At 38.8% G+C, this 17438-nt stretch overlaps 2 protein-coding genes across 7 annotated transcripts in view; both read right to left on the bottom strand.

The window, feature by feature from the left end:
* EIF2D (eukaryotic translation initiation factor 2D) overlaps positions 1–1771 on the bottom strand; it is a 28820-nt gene extending 27049 nt beyond the window's left edge. For 3 of the 4 annotated variants that reach the window (XM_047840619.1, XM_047840620.1, XM_047840618.1), the window contains exons 1-2: positions 1519–1771; positions 369–559 (exon numbers count right to left, since the gene is read on the bottom strand). In XM_047840619.1, the coding sequence (XP_047696575.1) occupies positions 369–559; positions 1519–1574 (247 nt within the window). In that variant the 5' untranslated portion in view covers positions 1575–1771. The remainder of the gene's footprint in view (positions 1–368; positions 560–1518) is intronic. The other variant, XM_047840621.1, reaches the window with a different exon arrangement.
* A 4147-nt stretch (positions 1772–5918) lies between these two features.
* LOC125155619 (complement factor H-like) overlaps positions 5919–17438 on the bottom strand; it is a 109023-nt gene continuing 97503 nt past the window's right edge. For all 3 annotated transcript variants that reach the window (XM_047841073.1, XM_047841074.1, XM_047841075.1), the window contains 6 exons: positions 16821–17003; positions 16155–16364; positions 14122–14295; positions 13239–13415; positions 6771–6953; positions 5919–6317 (listed from right to left, as the gene is read on the bottom strand). In XM_047841073.1, the coding sequence (XP_047697029.1) occupies positions 6109–6317; positions 6771–6953; positions 13239–13415; positions 14122–14295; positions 16155–16364; positions 16821–17003 (1136 nt within the window). In that variant the 3' untranslated portion in view covers positions 5919–6108. The remainder of the gene's footprint in view (positions 6318–6770; positions 6954–13238; positions 13416–14121; positions 14296–16154; positions 16365–16820; positions 17004–17438) is intronic.

The following is a 17438-nucleotide window of genomic DNA, read 5'->3' on the forward strand; positions in this document are numbered from 1 at the left end:
CTCTAAAGAAAATCCTGCCAGTCATCGTTTTAAGACGTATTTCCTACATGTCCTGAAATGCCACCCTTTTCGAGACCCCTGCTCCATCCCTAGTTAACCCACTAGGAACTACTATTCCTTCATCTCAGAAGATCTCTTGGCAACCACGCTCTTTCTGTATTGGCCCTTTCATTCTCCCTCCTACGGCAGTAAGTTTCGACCTTGAAAGACCCAAGTCTAGGGACACTGGGCCCGAAACGATTCTTACGGATGGTACTGGGAGATTTGGCACTTACTGTTTTGAGTAAGGCAGGTGAATGAAAGAAATAAGGAGAAACGGATGCCAGGCAAGGATTACAGTAATGGCCACGTCCATCCCGTTGCCATACCTGTCGGATACAGATTTTTCTCCACTTCGAACAGGATGGGGTTACCACCGCTCACGTACACAGTCACTGCATCCCCTCTGTGAGCATACAGTTTCACAATGGTGAGCTCCTCCTTTCCAGGTACCAACACAGAGACCTGATCTGTTCCTAGAGTGGGGAAAGCAGCCATCACATGAGCCCGAAGCTTTCTCCTGCAGAAAGCAAACCAATGAGTGGTATGAATCGTGCCTGGATGCATTTTGAGAAATGCAAAGGATTCGGAAGGACTTACTATCAAATCAAGGGGCCAAGGAAAAACTGCTTTATGATGCCCTACTCTCGTACACTCTTCCAAAACATCCTATTCTCTTTCACATCCCATGTCTCCTCTATTGTCACATATTCTTGGGGGCAAGACTTTCCATTTTACGAACAAAGAGGGAAAGTGAGATCCAGGCAGTAACCAAGTTAGCCTGACTTTGGAAATTCAGCCCTGCCTTCCTGCCTCTATGCCTAGCCCTCGCGCCCACTCCCTTCTCTATATGCTTAGCAAACCTGTCCAGATGGTTAAAAAGCTATACCAGGGCACCAAGAGTGACAACTATAGAACACGGGGTCCAAAATTCGCAACGTGCTATCTGCGTTTGCGACACTGTCTGAACAGATACAGGTCTCCTCAAAACATGTCCCTTAATTCTCCCTCACCTCTCCCTCCATCTGTCTGTCTCTCCTGCCAGAAGTAATCACTAGACACTTTTCCTCCTATCGTTGTAGTTCTCGGTTCCCCATCTGACTTCTCCTCAGGGACTCTAAGCTCTTAGGAGAGTGGCACCCTGTCTGTCTGTCTGTCTTCCTTCTTTCCTTTCTTTTTTGGCGCCCTCCGCAATACCTTCTATAGATCGCAGTCAGTAAGCGCTCATTGAATTACGTTTTCCTTTAAACGAACTACAATATCCAAAAGATAGCCTGGGAGATAAATCAGGCCTCCTCTCCCTCTTCACCCTCAAAACATGTCTATTCCAGCCTGGTCCCCTGGGGTCCCTTCCCCCGCTGGACCCCTCGGCCTCCACCCCGGGTCGGCTGAGCTAGTCCAAAGACGGTTGTGGGCCCGCCGGGATGGAGAAATGGCTGGGTGTCCTGGTGGGCGGAACAGGGCCCTCCTCTCCCTCACCTGTCCGACCCCTTGATGGCCGTGTTGGACTTGACCCGAAAGGCCTTGGCAAACATGTCTGCTGGAGTGGCCTGGGGAAGAGAAGGAGAGCACAGACGCCAGGGGCCGTCAGGAACGCGACAACGCGGCACCGTCCCCACCCGCAGCCCTGGGGGCAGCCATGCTGGGGCCCGGCCGGGAAAGAGGCCCGGCTGGAAACCCGGGCCGCGCAGCTGCGCGCCTTTGGCCGCTGCCCAGACCGCGGCCGCCCCTACTGACAGGACCCGGAACTGAAGCGGGGGGGCGGGGCCCGGGGAAGGCGGGGCGCATTCCCGCTCCGGCCCTGCGCCTGCGCGACTGGCTGGCTCCTGCACGCCTGCAGGGGTCCCGCGGTGGCTAAGGTGCCTCTGTCTATTGCCGCTCAAGGCGTTAGGGCGTCTTGACTTCCCTTCAGTTTAATTCAGCCCCACAGAAGTAATTGACCCTTGTGTTTTATTCGTTTCGTAGCCCTCCCGAATGGTTTTCTTAAGGGCTTTGTTTGTCTTTGCATTTAATGGCACGCTAGGAAGTCTCCGAATTTTCTCTTTTGTTTTAAATTTACATGGGGTGATAGCAAAACGGGGAATCCGCCCTCGTCCAAGGTTTGCGCCTCATGTTATGAGTAAAAACACTACAAACAATCTTCAAATCTGTTTTAAAATATTTTTGACCACCTGTAGGTAACTTTTGCAAAGCGTTATTGCATTTTGCGTCAGGTGTTATTTGGGGAGAGAGGGGTTTCCAAAACTAATTAAATTATTCACGTTGCTTATTAAAAAAAAAAATCTGTGAGCCAGATTAGGGTCAGGTTATGGCATGGCTTCTCCCTAGCAACGTGATATTGGGCCAACGGCTTATTCTTTCTAAAACCCTTGCATTCTCTGAAAGATGTGCATGGAGTACCTACGTCATAGGGTTTCCATGAGAAACGATTGAGGTAATGAGTGTGATGGGTTACACAGTGTTTTGCAAATTTGCAGTCATATTTTTCAAAACTCTGACAGGTGTGAAGTTTTGGGTTTCCCTGAAAGGGACTGCTGTGTGCCCTGGAGGCATGGATTTAAAGACCTGGGGTCTTGGCTCCTACTAGGTTAATTTTTGCGTATGGGAACGGTTAAGGGCAGAGTGTCCATCCACCAAGAAATAAATACTAATTGCTCGTTCGCTGACACAGTTACACAAAGGAGGATTTCACACTGGGCGTCCAAAGATTAGGTCTCCCAGTGTCTGCCCGCCACCAGGATTCTTACAAGGGCCCCTAACGTGGCCTGGGGCCAGGCGCAACTTGGGCTCCTCCTACCCTTCTGACCTAGGAGGCCTTTATAATCAAGAACCCCAGCGACAAGGCCAAGGTCAGAGGAGCCCAGAGGAGGCCAGTGCCAGACAGCCTTTTCCCTGCTGGCTCCCAACGCAGCCACATGTGGGGACGCTTGATCCAGACTGTGCTGGTGACCAGTGTCTACCGCAGCACAGCTACTGAGGCAGCCTCTGTGCAGGGAGCTGAGGAAGGCTATTCAAGAGAAGATTAGAATGATAATACGAAAACAGCAAGGTACAGATAAATGTGTAAAATCACCTCCCTTCTATATATTGAAAAAAGGAGAGTAATAAACACTGGGAGGATGACAGAAACTAATAAAAATATAACTTTATTAAATGAGGAACAGATAAATGATGGAAAAAGCTTACTCTTCAGAGAGCCTTGTCATGTGACTTTGACTTTTGAAACATGTAGCTGTTTTTCATATCTAAAAAGTTTAGTTTAATAGAGGAAGAAGCATGATTTAAAATTAAAATATGAATGCAAATAAATGTAAAACTGTATTAAGTTGGGAAGTGAACCAATCAGAGATAAGGATTATTTGAAGTCATTTTGGAAGAGAGTACTTACATTCAGAGTTGAACATCCCGGGACAAAATAAATGCAAAGACATTGTAACCTTCATTCAGTAGTTTACCTGGTAGTAGTAATGTTTGTATTAAACTTTTTATATTATTTTTGCAAATATTGAAATATAAGAATATGTGAGTAAAGAGAAGAGACAGAAAATGTACTAGAAAGTTTTTAACCCTGTGTTATTAACCTTGAATTGTAAGATCCAATAGGAGCAAATGAATTTTAAATATCACTTCTATTTCAGTCTTCTGTCAAGCAAGAAGACATTTAAAGACGCTTCCACGGTGTTGAACATTTCTATTTCAACATAACTCTCTTCACAGGATGGTACAATTCTTGGGCTCTAAACACTATTTCCCAGTAAAAGGAATCAGACCCCTTTGGAAAGGTGTATGCTTACAGGCATTGGGCAGGGAAATACCCAGAGAGCCTGGAACATCATGTTGTCTTAAGAAATGCTCAAAGAATAATGGGGTATAACAAAGCAATCAGCAGCAGGTTTCAAGAGGCTCTCAACTAGCCAAATTTGGGATAATTTGAGCTTCAAAAATAATGCCTATAATTCATTATGATAAATTGAATAAATAAAAATTCAGGAATCCATGTTGATGTATGTATGTATGTATGTATGTATGTATGTATGTATGTATTGTTTTGAGAGAGAGAGGAGAGCTCTGTGGTGAGAGCGGGGCAAATGGAAAGAGAGAAAGAATCTTAAGCAGGCTCCCCACTCAGCGCAGAGCCCAGAGCTCAAGTCCTGGGCTCGATCCCATGACCTGAGCCAAAATCATGATGGATGCTCAATCGACTGAGCCACCCAGGTGCCCCGGTGATACAACATTAAAAACAAAAGAAAACAAAACAAAACAAAACAAATATATATATGTAAAGCTATCAGAAGTTCACTATTAGCAAGTTCTTACTCTAAAAATTGAAAATTAAAGATTTACCAAACCTTTTCAGTTAAAAGCTATAGTGAGTTGGCAAATTAACACTCATCTTTACACAGGAATGACAATAACTGCAGAAAAATATTAGAATTAATCTTAAAAGTAATTATTTTGCAGCCAAAAGTGAAAATAGGGGCGCCTGGGTGGCGCAGTCGGTTAAGCGTCCGACTTCAGCCAGGTCACGATCTCGCGGTCCGTGAGTTCGAGCCCCGCATCAGGCTCTGGGCTGATGGCTCGGAGCCTGGAGCCTGTTTCCGATTCTGTGTCTCCCTCTCTCTCTGCCCCTCCCCCGTTCATGCTCTGTCTCTCTCTGTCCCCAAAATAAATAAACGTTGAAAAAAAAAATTAAAAAAAAAAAAAAGTGAAAATAAATGGTTATAGGTCATATTGGTTACAGGCCAATTGTCATACACTGATTCCACCAGCATTAGGTGAAATGTTCTGGAGAAATAGTATTTACACCAATATTAACACCACAGATAACTTGACAATTTTAACAATAGTCCTTTAAATGTGAGAAAATTGACTCTCATTTGTGATTCAGATTTAGATAAATTGGCTCCATTGGAGACAGCCAGCTTACTCATTCTAAGAATGCCACTTGATTTGATGCAAAATGAAGAAGATATCACCTTAAAATATTTTTACCTTAATTATATCTTTATTTTCATCTTTAAGTTTTTATGTTTTTGTAGAAGTTAAAAATGTTTATGTTCAATCGATGTTAACTAATTATGTTGTTTGGAATGTATGAATATTAAAATCATATTTCAGATCTTATGGTTGAATGTTTCCAAAACTCTCTATACTAACAACATCCTGAATGTGTCACTGGATTTGAAGATCATTACCAAAGAGGTTCTCATAGTTCTCAGCATGTACTGTCTTACTTTATCTTTATTTTAAAGTAACACATTTTGGGGTTTAAAGGTGATATATATGAAAGATAGAAAAAGTGGAGACTGCAGGTAAGTGTAAGTTCAACACCAACTCCTACCCCTAGTTTCTCTAAATTTAACTATAGTTATTGTACACTTTTTATTTTACTTCCTGACAATCTTTGCTCTGTAAACATTTATGCAGTGTTCAAAGCATTCTGTGTGTTTATACTTGATGTATTTTTTTGTCCCTTTCATGTTACGTTTTAGGATAGTTATGCACCAGTTAGATCCAATTTCTCTTTATGATTTCTTTGAATTTTTATGTGTGCTAGAGAGTCATCTTTTAGGAGATCATGTATCCCATCGTTTTTTGGTATATCTATTGCTAGATAAGTAACTGCTTACATCTTCTAACTGACAGAGGGATGACATAGATTTTGATGTGTTTTTGAAGTGAACTTATTTTGAAGTTGTAAAGAAGTATCTTCTCCCATTTCCTCTGAAATGGATAGTTTCAGGAAGGCTCAGAAATTTGGAGGAAGACGTGAGAAAGGTAGGAGAAAGATGGATAGAAGTCACCACTGAAATGGTTGAATCTAATTTCTTGTCATAGATATTTTAAGAATAGGACATAAAGAATTTTGGTTTGCCAAGTTTTAATGAGGTACTTTTAAGATGTGATTTATTTGTCTCTCAGATTTAATTACATCATCCATATAATATTTAACACAAATTCTGATTTATGAAAGTAAATGAGCTAAATAACACTTGACAAAATAAACTGAGTTGGATTGACAATGAAAAATTCTCAATATTGTACATATTTTAGTTTTAGGACTGCATCTTAACCATTGTTTTTTACACAAACAGGATAGGTCAGCTTCCCCTCCCAACAGGTTGCTCGGAATGTTTGTTGTGATGTCTGTCTACGATATCCAGTTTTACATTCAAATTCAACAGTATCCCCTGTTGGGGAATACAGTTTTTTCACAGAAGACCATCGTAATTGTATGTTATGTCTTTCCATGGAGTCTTCTGATATTATACATACATCTGAAGGTTTAAAAAAAATGAACATAAGCATTAAGAAGTAAACAAATATTTTCCACAGAATTTCAGACTTTCAAGTAGAATCTTCTACACTGGCCCAGGGCTCTGTTTCCAAAACCTTTTCCAAACCAATACATTGAAAATCTATCACGTAGATGTAAATCATTTTAAATGATTAATGATGTAAAAATGAGGCACTGTGTTTAAGGTGTGATAATTAAATGTTATAATAGAAGATCCATCATGTCAATAACAATAGGAAGAGCTTTCATTAAAGAATACTTTGTTGTTGTTGTTGTTTAAGACTTTTTTCTAACTTTATTTCTTCACAGATTAATATTTAGTAGTCAAACATTTGACACAATGGTTGTGGTTAATCCATGAATATTCTGTTAATAACAGCAAAACACCTTTCTCATTATTTCCCAGGATCCAGGTGAATATTAAAATATTTACCTAAGCACTTTGGTGGTTTTGACCACTGTCCATATCTGCATGTGATGACCTTGTTTCCCTCAAGCACATACAAGGACTGGCACTGGTACTCAACTGATGATCCTGGAGGATATTCTGATTTTGGGAATGTGGTCATGTCTCCATTGTCAAGAGGCGGAGGGGGCCCACAGTTTTCATTAGGATCTAAAAAGATATTATTTGATTTATTGAAAGTGCAAAGAAAAACAGGTTAAAGTAAAGTAAATAGAAATGTAGCACAATATACAATATCAAGACTTGGGATTTCTGCTGACAGAAATGATTCATTGGAGAAATTCTAATCATTTAAACTGAGAATAACACTTTTAAGCACTTCCTTTAATCCCACATGAAAGTACACATAAAGCATTAACAAATATGTCTGCTTTGCAGTATTCTGGTATTAAAAACCATTTTTCCTACTGAATAAATGCCAGACAGATAGCTAATATACACAAAGAAATTTTTCTCATTAGTTACAACATAATGCATGGTCTACTATGTATTGATTTTCATTGTTATTACAAAAGAAACATCAGTTTCTTTAATCATGTCAAAGAATTACAAATCTATATAATGTGAAAGGCAATTGCTGGCCTCCCATTCTGGACATGATGACGTAGAAACATTTCTGCTTATCCCTTCTGCTAAGTAAAACTAAAAACCCTGAACATATTATAAAAACCAACATAGGAGATTACGAAAGATGCAGAGAAGATATCAATCTGATAAGAGACCTTGGGATTCAAGGAATTACACAGTTCATTTGGGTTTTCATTGTGCCTTCTACGGACCCTGGACTGAGCACTGAAGAAGAATGGAACCCAGAAATGATATCAAGTTCAAGAAAAAAAAAGTTCCAAACATCATCCACTCTATTTAGCCAAAGGCCTAGGAGAGGAGTATTCTAGCAAAACAGGTATTTTTTACAATACTTGAAATGCTCCCAAATACCATCATAAAGAAACCGAGACCAGTCCTCTCCCTGTGTGGCTCACAGATCAACAGTGATCAGCAGAGGCCAAGTGAGCAGCCCAGACTGCTCTCCACACTCAGGGAATAAGACACCTCTCCACTTGCCGTGTTGTCAGTGGAGGTCAAGTGGGAAGCCTGGACTTGCACTGTGGTAGTCTTGGAGGCCTGATAAGTAAGAGATGTCAATAAAATCCAGAGCCTTAAAACATAATATCCCAAATGTCTAGAATACAATTGAAAATCCCTCATTACACTAGCACAAAAACAGACACTCAGATCGATGGAACACAATAGGGAACCCAGAAATGGACCCACAAACGTATGGACAATTAATCTTTGACAAGGCAGGAAAAAATACCCAATGGAATAAAGACAGTCTCTTCAGCAAGTGGTGCTGGGAAAACTGGACAGCAACATGCAGAAGAATTAACCTGGACCACTTTCTTACACCATACACAAAAATAAACTCAAAACAGAGGAAAGACCTAAATGTAAGACAGGAAGCCATGAAAATCCTCAAGGAGATAGCAGCAAAAATCTCCTTAACCTTGGCCACAGCAACTTCTTACTCAACATGTCTCCAGAGGCAAGGGAAACAAAAGCAAAAATGAACTATTGAGACTTCATCAAAATAAAAAGCTGCTTCACAGCGAAGGAAACAATCAGCAAAACTAAAAGGCAACCAAGAGAATGGGAGAAGATATTTGCAAACGACTTATCAGATAAAGGGTTAGTATCCAAAAATCTATAAAGAACTTATCAAACTCAACACCCAAAAAACAAATAATGCAGTGAAGAAATAGGCAAAAGACATGAATAGACACTTCTCCAAAGAAGACATCCAGATGGCCAACCGGCACATGAAAAAATGCTCAACATCTTTCATCATCAGGGAAACACACCTGCCAGAATGGCTAACATTAACAACTCAGGCAACAAGAGATGTTGGCGAGGAGGTGGAGAAAGAGGATTTCTTTTGCACTGCTGGTGGGAATGCAAACTGGTACAGCCACTCTGGAAAACAGTATGGAGGTTCCTCAAAAAATTAAAAATAGAACTACACTACAATCCAGGAACTGCACTACTAGGTATTTATCCAAGGGATACAGGTATGCTGTTTTGCAGGGGCACATGCACCCCCATGTTTATAGCAGCACTATCAATTAAGAGCCAAAGAATGGAAAGAGCCCAATTGTCCATCGATGGGTGGATGGATAAAGAAGATGTGGTATATATATATACAATGGAGTATTACTTGGCAATCAAAATGAATGAAATCTTGCCATTTGTAACTATGTGGATGGAACTGCAGGGTATTATGCTAAGTGAAATTAGTCAGAGAAAACAAGTATCATATAACTTCACTCATATGAGGACTTTAAGAGACAAAACAGATGAACATAAGGGAAGGGAAACAAAAATAATATAAAAACAGGGAGGGGGACAAACAGAAGAGACTCATAAATATGGAGAACAAACTGAGGGTTGCTGGAGGGGTTGTGGGAGGGAGTTGGGTTAAATCGGGTTAAATGCATAAGGGGCATTAAGGAATCTGCTCCTGAAATCATTGTTGCACTGTGTGCTGACTTGGATGTAAATTACAAAATAAATAAAGAAATTAAAAAAAAAAACACTCAATATAGGGGCATCTGGTAGCTCAATGGGTTGAGCATCCAACACTTCTTGACTTTGGCTCAGGTCATAATACCACAGTTCAAGAGTTCGAGCCCTGTGTTGGGGTCTATGATGGCAGAGAGGATCCTGCTTGGGATTCTCGCTCTCCCTCTGCCCCTCCTCTGCTTGTGTGCTGGTGTGAGGACTCTCTCGCTCGCTCTCTCAAAATAAAATTTTAAAGAGAGAGAAAATTACTTACCATACCAAAGACCAGTAAAATCTCAAAAGAGAAAAGATAATCAACAGATGGCAACACTTAAATGACACAGATAATGGAATTATTTAGTGATGGCTTTTAAAAATCCAATGGGAATTATAGAACAGAAAAACATAATAATAGATTGTTAAAAATCCTCACTGGATGGGCTCTATCATGGATTACAGATGACAGAAGGATAAATCAATTTGAATATACAATACAGATTGCTCACGTTGAAAACAGACTGAAAACAAAAGTGGACAGGGTCTCAGGGACCAGTAAGAGTATATAGTAAACCATGGACAACCAGAAAGAGAAAAAAAGGGGTTGCAGATGAAAAAAAAAAAAAAAAAAAGAGAGAGACTTTCAAAAATAATGGCTGAAAATTTCCCAAGTTGGGTACAAGGCATAAACATTCATACTGAAATACCCAAACAGGATAATCCTAAAGAAATTCAAGCCAAGATACATCATAATCAAACTCAGGAAAACTAAAGAAAAGGAAAAATCTCAAAAGCAGCTACACAGAAGTTAGGCAAACCTCTAAGGGAAAAAGGGTTCAAGTGTCTGTGGGGTTCTCATCTGTGTCCATCGAGCCAGAGAGAAGTGACAACGTTTTTCAAGTGCTAGAAGAAAAGAAACTGTCATCCCGAATGCTATATCCAGTGATGCCATCCTTAGGATATAAGGGAGAAATAAAGACGTTCTGAGACAAAGGAAAACGGGGAAAATATCTCCAGCAGATCTATCTTTAAAGAATTGCTAAAGGAATTCTTCAAATAGCACCGAAAAGATAACAGAAGGAGGACTGAGACTTCACGCAGGAAGAAAGAACAAGGGAACTGAGAAAAATAAGGGTAAATATAATAGACTCTTTTTCATAAGGAGTTTGTTGTATTTGATGTTTGGGCAACATTGTATCATTTCCTATAGTGCTCAATATAAGTAGAAGAAACACTAAAGACATTTATGCTTACTAAGGAAAAAAAAGGCATTTATGTTTAAAATGTGGGGAGGGTAAGGGGTGCTTGGGGGCTCAGTCAGTTAAGTGCCTGACCCTTGATATCAGCTCAGGTGTTGTGAGTTCAAGCCCCACGTTGGGTTCCACACTGGATGTGAACCCTACTGAAAAGAAAAGAAAAGAAAAGAAAAGAAAATGTGGGGAGGGTAAATGGACCTAAATGGAAGTATGGTTTCCACATTCATGTGAGGTGGTAAAATGTCAAGACCAGGAGGGAATGATAAGCTATTATGTAGATCTTAATACCTAGGGCAACCACTCATAAAATGATACAAAGAGATATGCCCCCAAACAATGCAGATATACCAAAATGGAAGTTATCTTAAAATGTTCCAAAAGTCCATAGAGATAATAAGAAAAGGAAATGGGAGTGAAAAACAGGGAACACAAAATAAATAAAATGCCTGGCACAGCCCTAATCTATCAAATATTACTTTATGTGTAAGTGGGTTAAATACTTCAGTGAAAAGACTAAAATGGCAGAGTGCACACATAAACAAGATCCAACCATAGGGCGTCTAAAAGAAACTCACTTTAAACATGAAAAACGTAGGTGGGATCAAAGCAAAAGACTGGGAAATATAAATGCCAGGAAAAGTTGATTTGAAAAACTGGTGGCTATATAGTATCTGCTTTGTTGGCTCCTCTTCTTTCCTAAACTCTGAATACTCGAGTGTCCTATGACCAAGTTCTTAGACCTTTTCTTTTTTTTTTTTTTTTTTTTTTTTTAATTTTTTTTTTCAACGTTTATTTATTTTTGGGACAGAGAGAGACAGAGCATGAACGGGGGAGGGGCAGAGAGAGAGGGAGACACAGAATCGGAAACAGGCTCCAGGCTCTGAGCCATCAGCCCAGAGCCTGACGCGGGGCTCGAACTCCCGGACCGCGAGATCGTGACCTGGCTGAAGTCGGACGCTTAACCGACTGCGCCACCCAGGCGCCCCTAGACCTTTTCTTCTGTATACACTAATTCCCAGGTTGAACTCAGCTAGTAACCTTCTTTAAAAATAATCCACAAGCTGAAGTAGCCCAAAATTGTATCCCAGTCTATGATCACATTCCAGCTGCTGATTCTGTCTCCAAGTGAAATTTTTATAGGGCTGTCAAATGTCCTGAACGTATCTTTAATACACTTATTCCTCAGGAAACAACCAAGTGTCTTAATGCTTAAAATAGAGAATTTTCCATGATTCCAGGTGTGCTAATCTGGTCAAATCCTTCATAAAATAAATATGTCATATCACTTATGCAGTCCACAAAAAGAAAAAATTGGAGTTTAAGCACCATCATTTTATTTAAGATTAAAAGATGATTCTATAATAACTACTACATTATATATTTATGTTAACATATTTAGTCCCTAAAACATTCTCTAAAGTTTGGGGAGGAAATAAGATACTCTAACTAGGCACTGAGGTGATTGTGTCCAGTTCCCATTTGAACATATCACTTTTCTGCCCCATCCAGGTCAAAAGGTTTGATGCATTCATAACGTGCCCTCTGACCAGATAGATACTTAGGCACCTCTTCTAGTATAATAGCATGTTTCACTCTGGGTGGATTCCCACAAGAAATACCTGAATAGAAAGAAAAAAAAGTCGCATCTCTAACACAATGATCATTTTGAGTAGCAAATCAATGAATGGGATTCCAAATAGATCTCTAAGAGGATTTTAAATCAACAGTTAATCTGTCATGAAAGGCTGCTAATTTTAAGAAATTTACATGTAAGATTGAAGAAAAGGAGGTAAAGCAATATATTTTATTTTATAAGACTTAAACGTCTATGAAACTGAGAGTTTTTCTGGACATATCCGTTAGGGTCTAGTCAAATCACTCTTCCAAATTATATATTTTCAAAATGAATTTATAAACCACAAGAAAATCAAAATAAAAAGATTATTCGACATCAGAATTTGGCTTGCAATTATCCTGTTTATGAATGTAATTTTAGGCCCTTAGAAAAATAAACACAGCAGCCACTTCCTTAGAGAATAAATGAAGAATTAACATGCTTTGAAGAATACCAGAGCTGAAGGAAAAAGATGATTAACTGAGAGTCCAAACAGGAGATGAGTGGCAAAATAACAGAAAAATAAATGTACAATTGACAAAAACAGCCTTCAATGATTCTTTTTTGCAAACGCTTAAGGACATTTCAGTGCATAATGTATAATTCACCAGTGAGAATCAGGTGGACGTAAATATAACAGGCTATATAGGTATGGCTCCTAGACTGGAGTATACACTGAATCCCTTGGGAATTGTTAAGACACTTTCAGGGTTGCAGCCCCAGAGTTTTTGCCACCACAGGTCTGAGCAAGCCTGTGAATTCACATTTGCATTTCTAACCATTTCCCAGAAGATGCTGATTCTGTTCTTCCAGAGACCACAGTTTGAGAACCACTGGGCTTTCAGATTGACCACTGAGTACACAATTATATCCCTTTATGTTAAAACGTAAACTTCTTCGACCTGGCCTAAAAGAATAATCCATGTCCATTTCATAAGTGCTGTTAGAAGGAATGGCATATTAGTTAAGACATTTTCACAAATAGGTTTCAAAATTTCATTGAAGTACCTCTGCATATTGGCTTTCCTATCCATTGGCTGTTAACACACTGGATAGTATTTGGCCCATCCAAAAGGTAATTATTTGGACATTTATAAGTCACTTTTTCTCCTGACCTATATAACGTCTTCTTCTGGCCTATGGGTGTGGCATTACCGAAGTCGGGTAAGCTAAAACAATCCGTGTCTGAAAGAAAAAGAATATGTACTTGTTCAGTAAATATTTTAAAGTACATAATGACTAATAACTATAATGTAGAATAATAGGTACACATCGAACCAATGAATACCTTGCAAAATTTTTCTTATACCTTGAAACAATATGTTAGAAGTCTTGCTTAATTATATTGAATAGTCCTATGTTTATCAAAGTATAACATGGGGATGATGACATCGTAAGCCTGAAGAGATATGGATACGTGTAATGCTTGAGATCACACTTCTTGCATTCAAATTCTTTCTTGCCCATACAAGCCATCTACATTATGTATTTGTATTTTCACTTCTGTCAAAATCTGTTACCTTTATTCATGTCAAACATCTCAGTAAACTATATACATACAAGGAGATAACTGACAAACTAACAGTAAATTGAATAATGATGGGATTGATGAGCAGGGACCAGCTGTGACACAGGAACACAGATGAGAAGTCTGAGGATGTGTATCACAGGAGGTCTAATGTGCACACACGGTGACATGAAAGTGAAATAATTTGGCTCATGCTGTCACACTTTTATTATTACTATGGCTATTAATTCTCTACTAGAATCCACAGCTTCCCAGAGATACCCTGTTGAATTCTGGAATTACTGCCTAGTTTCATATTTGTACCATTTATGCTCTGAATTAAGAATATTTATTAATCGTAGAGTAAAATTAAATACACTATACTTTTGCACTCTGGTGGATGGGACCATTTTCCTCCTATACATCTTATGAATGCAGGTCCATTAATCTCAAAACCTTCGGTGCATTTGTACGTTACTTCTTCTCCATATTGGTAACTGTCTGATACGTGAGATAGAATACCATGTGGAATCAAGTGTGGTGGTGCACAAGAAAGTCCTAAAAAAAGAGGGAGACAAAGAAAGAATGACTCCATGTTTTACTAAATCTGAAATTTAATTTTATGTACTGGTTTCCATATTTGGCAGTTTTATTTGAAAAATATGATAACACAGGATCTGTAATCATATCACAGAGACGGTGTGCAAATGCTTCCTAAAATCATTATTCTGATGTGTATACAGCTGGCAACCTGAGTAGGAACTTGAAACTAAACATGTCAATGTATTATCGGCCATAACGACTTCTTTCTAGATATGTTTCCTGAGGCAAGGGAAACAAAAGCAAAAATAAACTATTGGGACTACATCAAAATAAAACACTTCTGTACAGTGAAGGAAACAATCAACAAAACTAAAAGGCAAGCTACAGAAAGGGAGAAGATATTTGCAAATGACATAGCTGATAAAGGGTTAGGAACCAAAACATATAAAGACCTTATAAAACTCAACATCCAAAGAAAGTAACCCAATTAAAAATGGGCAGAAGGCATGAACGGACATATATCCAAAGAAGACATACAGACAGCCAACAGACACATAAAGAGATGCTCAACATCACATCGATTATCCTGGAAGTGCAATTCAAAACTGCAAGGAGATATCACCTCACACCTGTCAGATAGGCAAAAATCAACACACAAGAAACAACAGGTGTTGGCGACGATGTGGAGAAAGGAAAACCATCTTTCACTGTTGGTGAGGGAATGCCAACTGGTGCAGCCACTCTGGAAAAACAGTATGGTGATTCCTCGAAAAGTTAAACCATAGAACTAGATCCAGCAATTGCACTACTAGATATTTACCCAAAGAATACAAAAATACTACTTCAAATGGATACATGTACCTTGATATTTATAGCAGCATTATTTACAATAGCTGAGATATGGAAGCAGCCCAAGTGTCGATAGATAGATGAATGGAGAAAGAAGAGGTGGTATACATATACAACGGAATATTATTCAGCCATAAAAAGAATGAAATCTTGTGATTGGTAATGACACAGATGGAGCTAGAGAGTATAATGCTAAGTGAAATAAGTCAGAGAAATAACTTGACAAATAACATGATTATACACACTCACATGTGGAAGTTAAGAAACAAAACAAATGAGCAAAAGGGGGAAAGAGAGAGAGGCAAACCAAGAAACAGACTCTTAATTATAGAGAACAATGCGGTTACCGGAAGGGAGGTGGGTGGGAGGATGGGTTTAATAGGTGATGGAGATAAAGGAGAACACTTGTTTTGACCATCAGGTGTTGTACTGAAGTGTTGAATCACCATATTCTACACGTGAAACTAATATTACACTGCATGTTAACTAATTGGAATTGAAACTAAAACTTAAAAAATAAAAATAATAAAAATTTCAATATATTTATGAAAGAGACCATCAGTGTTTCTCAAACCAATAGTGAATAATAAAAAGAAGAGCATTGAGAAGTAATCATCTTAAGTAACATATATTGTAAGAACTCAGAAATGACATTACAGGAAAAAGAAAACAAATTAAAAAAAAAACTCATGGCAAAGCAAACAGAACAAGTTCTATACATGGGAAAAGAATATGAATAGGTAGGTTTAATTTAATTCTGCTACACATCTAGTTTTCATTAAACAATTGCCAGAATTCAAAGTGAGTCTGTAATGAGTCAATGAAATTAACACAAAGAGGATAGATTTGATTATGCAAAAATTGCTGGTAAGGTACATAAATATATAAATGATTTTAGATATTTAGCTATAAATGAGTTTGTATATTTAGAAATCTAAAGGATTCTTTCTCACGAATTTGACGACAATTGATTATGCTTAATGGATTATATCGAAAAAGAATTGTGGTTTGCATACTGTCCTCACCTACACACCGAGGTGGAGAACTCCATTTTCCCATGTGGCACGTTATCTCATCTCTTCCAGATATCCTGAAACCATCCTCGCAAGTGTAATTTAATTTGGTGCCATGTACATAAACCTCAGGTTTCAATGGTTCGTCCATCTCTTCTGAAAATTGAGATGATTTAATGGTTCCATGTTCTATCTGAGGTGGTTGAGGACATGGGCTTTTTTCTGTATAAAGAACAGAGATCAATGTTCAAATCGAAAAATGTAATCAAATACTAGTTGAGGTTTTAAAATAAGAATAATCTGAAAAATTAAATTACTGAAAAACTAAAAAACATCTGGAATTTGCAAGCTCATGTCTCCATCAAATCTACAGTAGTATCTGCTTGTTCACTCTGCCCCCACATTCTTGTCCTGTTCATCACGAGGGAAATTTTCTATGGTATTTACAAACAAATTTTCTATGGTATTTACACAGTAACCCAAAGTTTTGGTCTGTTTCTTTCATAGTAGAAGTGAAAGAAGGCCGATTGATTTGTATACTTAGATTGCAATTTACTGTTTCAAGATAAAGTGAAATAGATAGACAGAAAGGTCCTTATCTTGTTCATTTACACAAAGCACAGGGGAGTATTAACCTCATTTGAAAGAATGTTACAAAGCAAGTTATGCATTACTGACCAACGCAGTGTGGTATTGACTGCCATCTTCCATCCTTGCACACGATTTCCTCTGCATCCTGAATTATGTAATTGTCCTGACAGACAACAGATACTTTTTCTCCATCCTGATAATTTACCGTCGTTGCCATATTGTGAGCATTGGGAATCTGAGGTGGAGGTGGGCATGACTGCATTTGTACTTCTACAAATATGAAAATTAGATTTCGTGATGAAATCAGAGTTAAAAATATTAAAGAGAAAAATTAAAGAGAAAACTCAATAATAATGTATCATAAACGATCAAATAATAAGGTTATGCTTAAATACGTGATACTCTTCAGCTTGTAGAGCGCTTTAATACATCACACGTGGTCTTTTTTTTTTTTTTTTTTTTAATTTTTTTTTTCAACGTTTATTTATTTTTGGGACAGAGAGAGACAGAGCATGAACGGGGGAGGGGCAGTGAGAGAGGGAGACACAGAATCGGAAACAGGCTCCAGGCTCTGAGCCATCAGCCCAGAGCCTGACGCGGGCTCAAACTCACGGACCGCGAGATCGTGACCTGGCTGAAGTCGGCGCTTAACCGACTGCGCCACCCAGGCGCCCCACATCACACGTGGTCTTAATGGTAGTATCT

Source organism: Prionailurus viverrinus, chromosome F1, assembly GCF_022837055.1.
Source record: "Prionailurus viverrinus isolate Anna chromosome F1, UM_Priviv_1.0, whole genome shotgun sequence".
Classification (NCBI taxonomy): domain Eukaryota; kingdom Metazoa; phylum Chordata; class Mammalia; order Carnivora; family Felidae; genus Prionailurus; species Prionailurus viverrinus.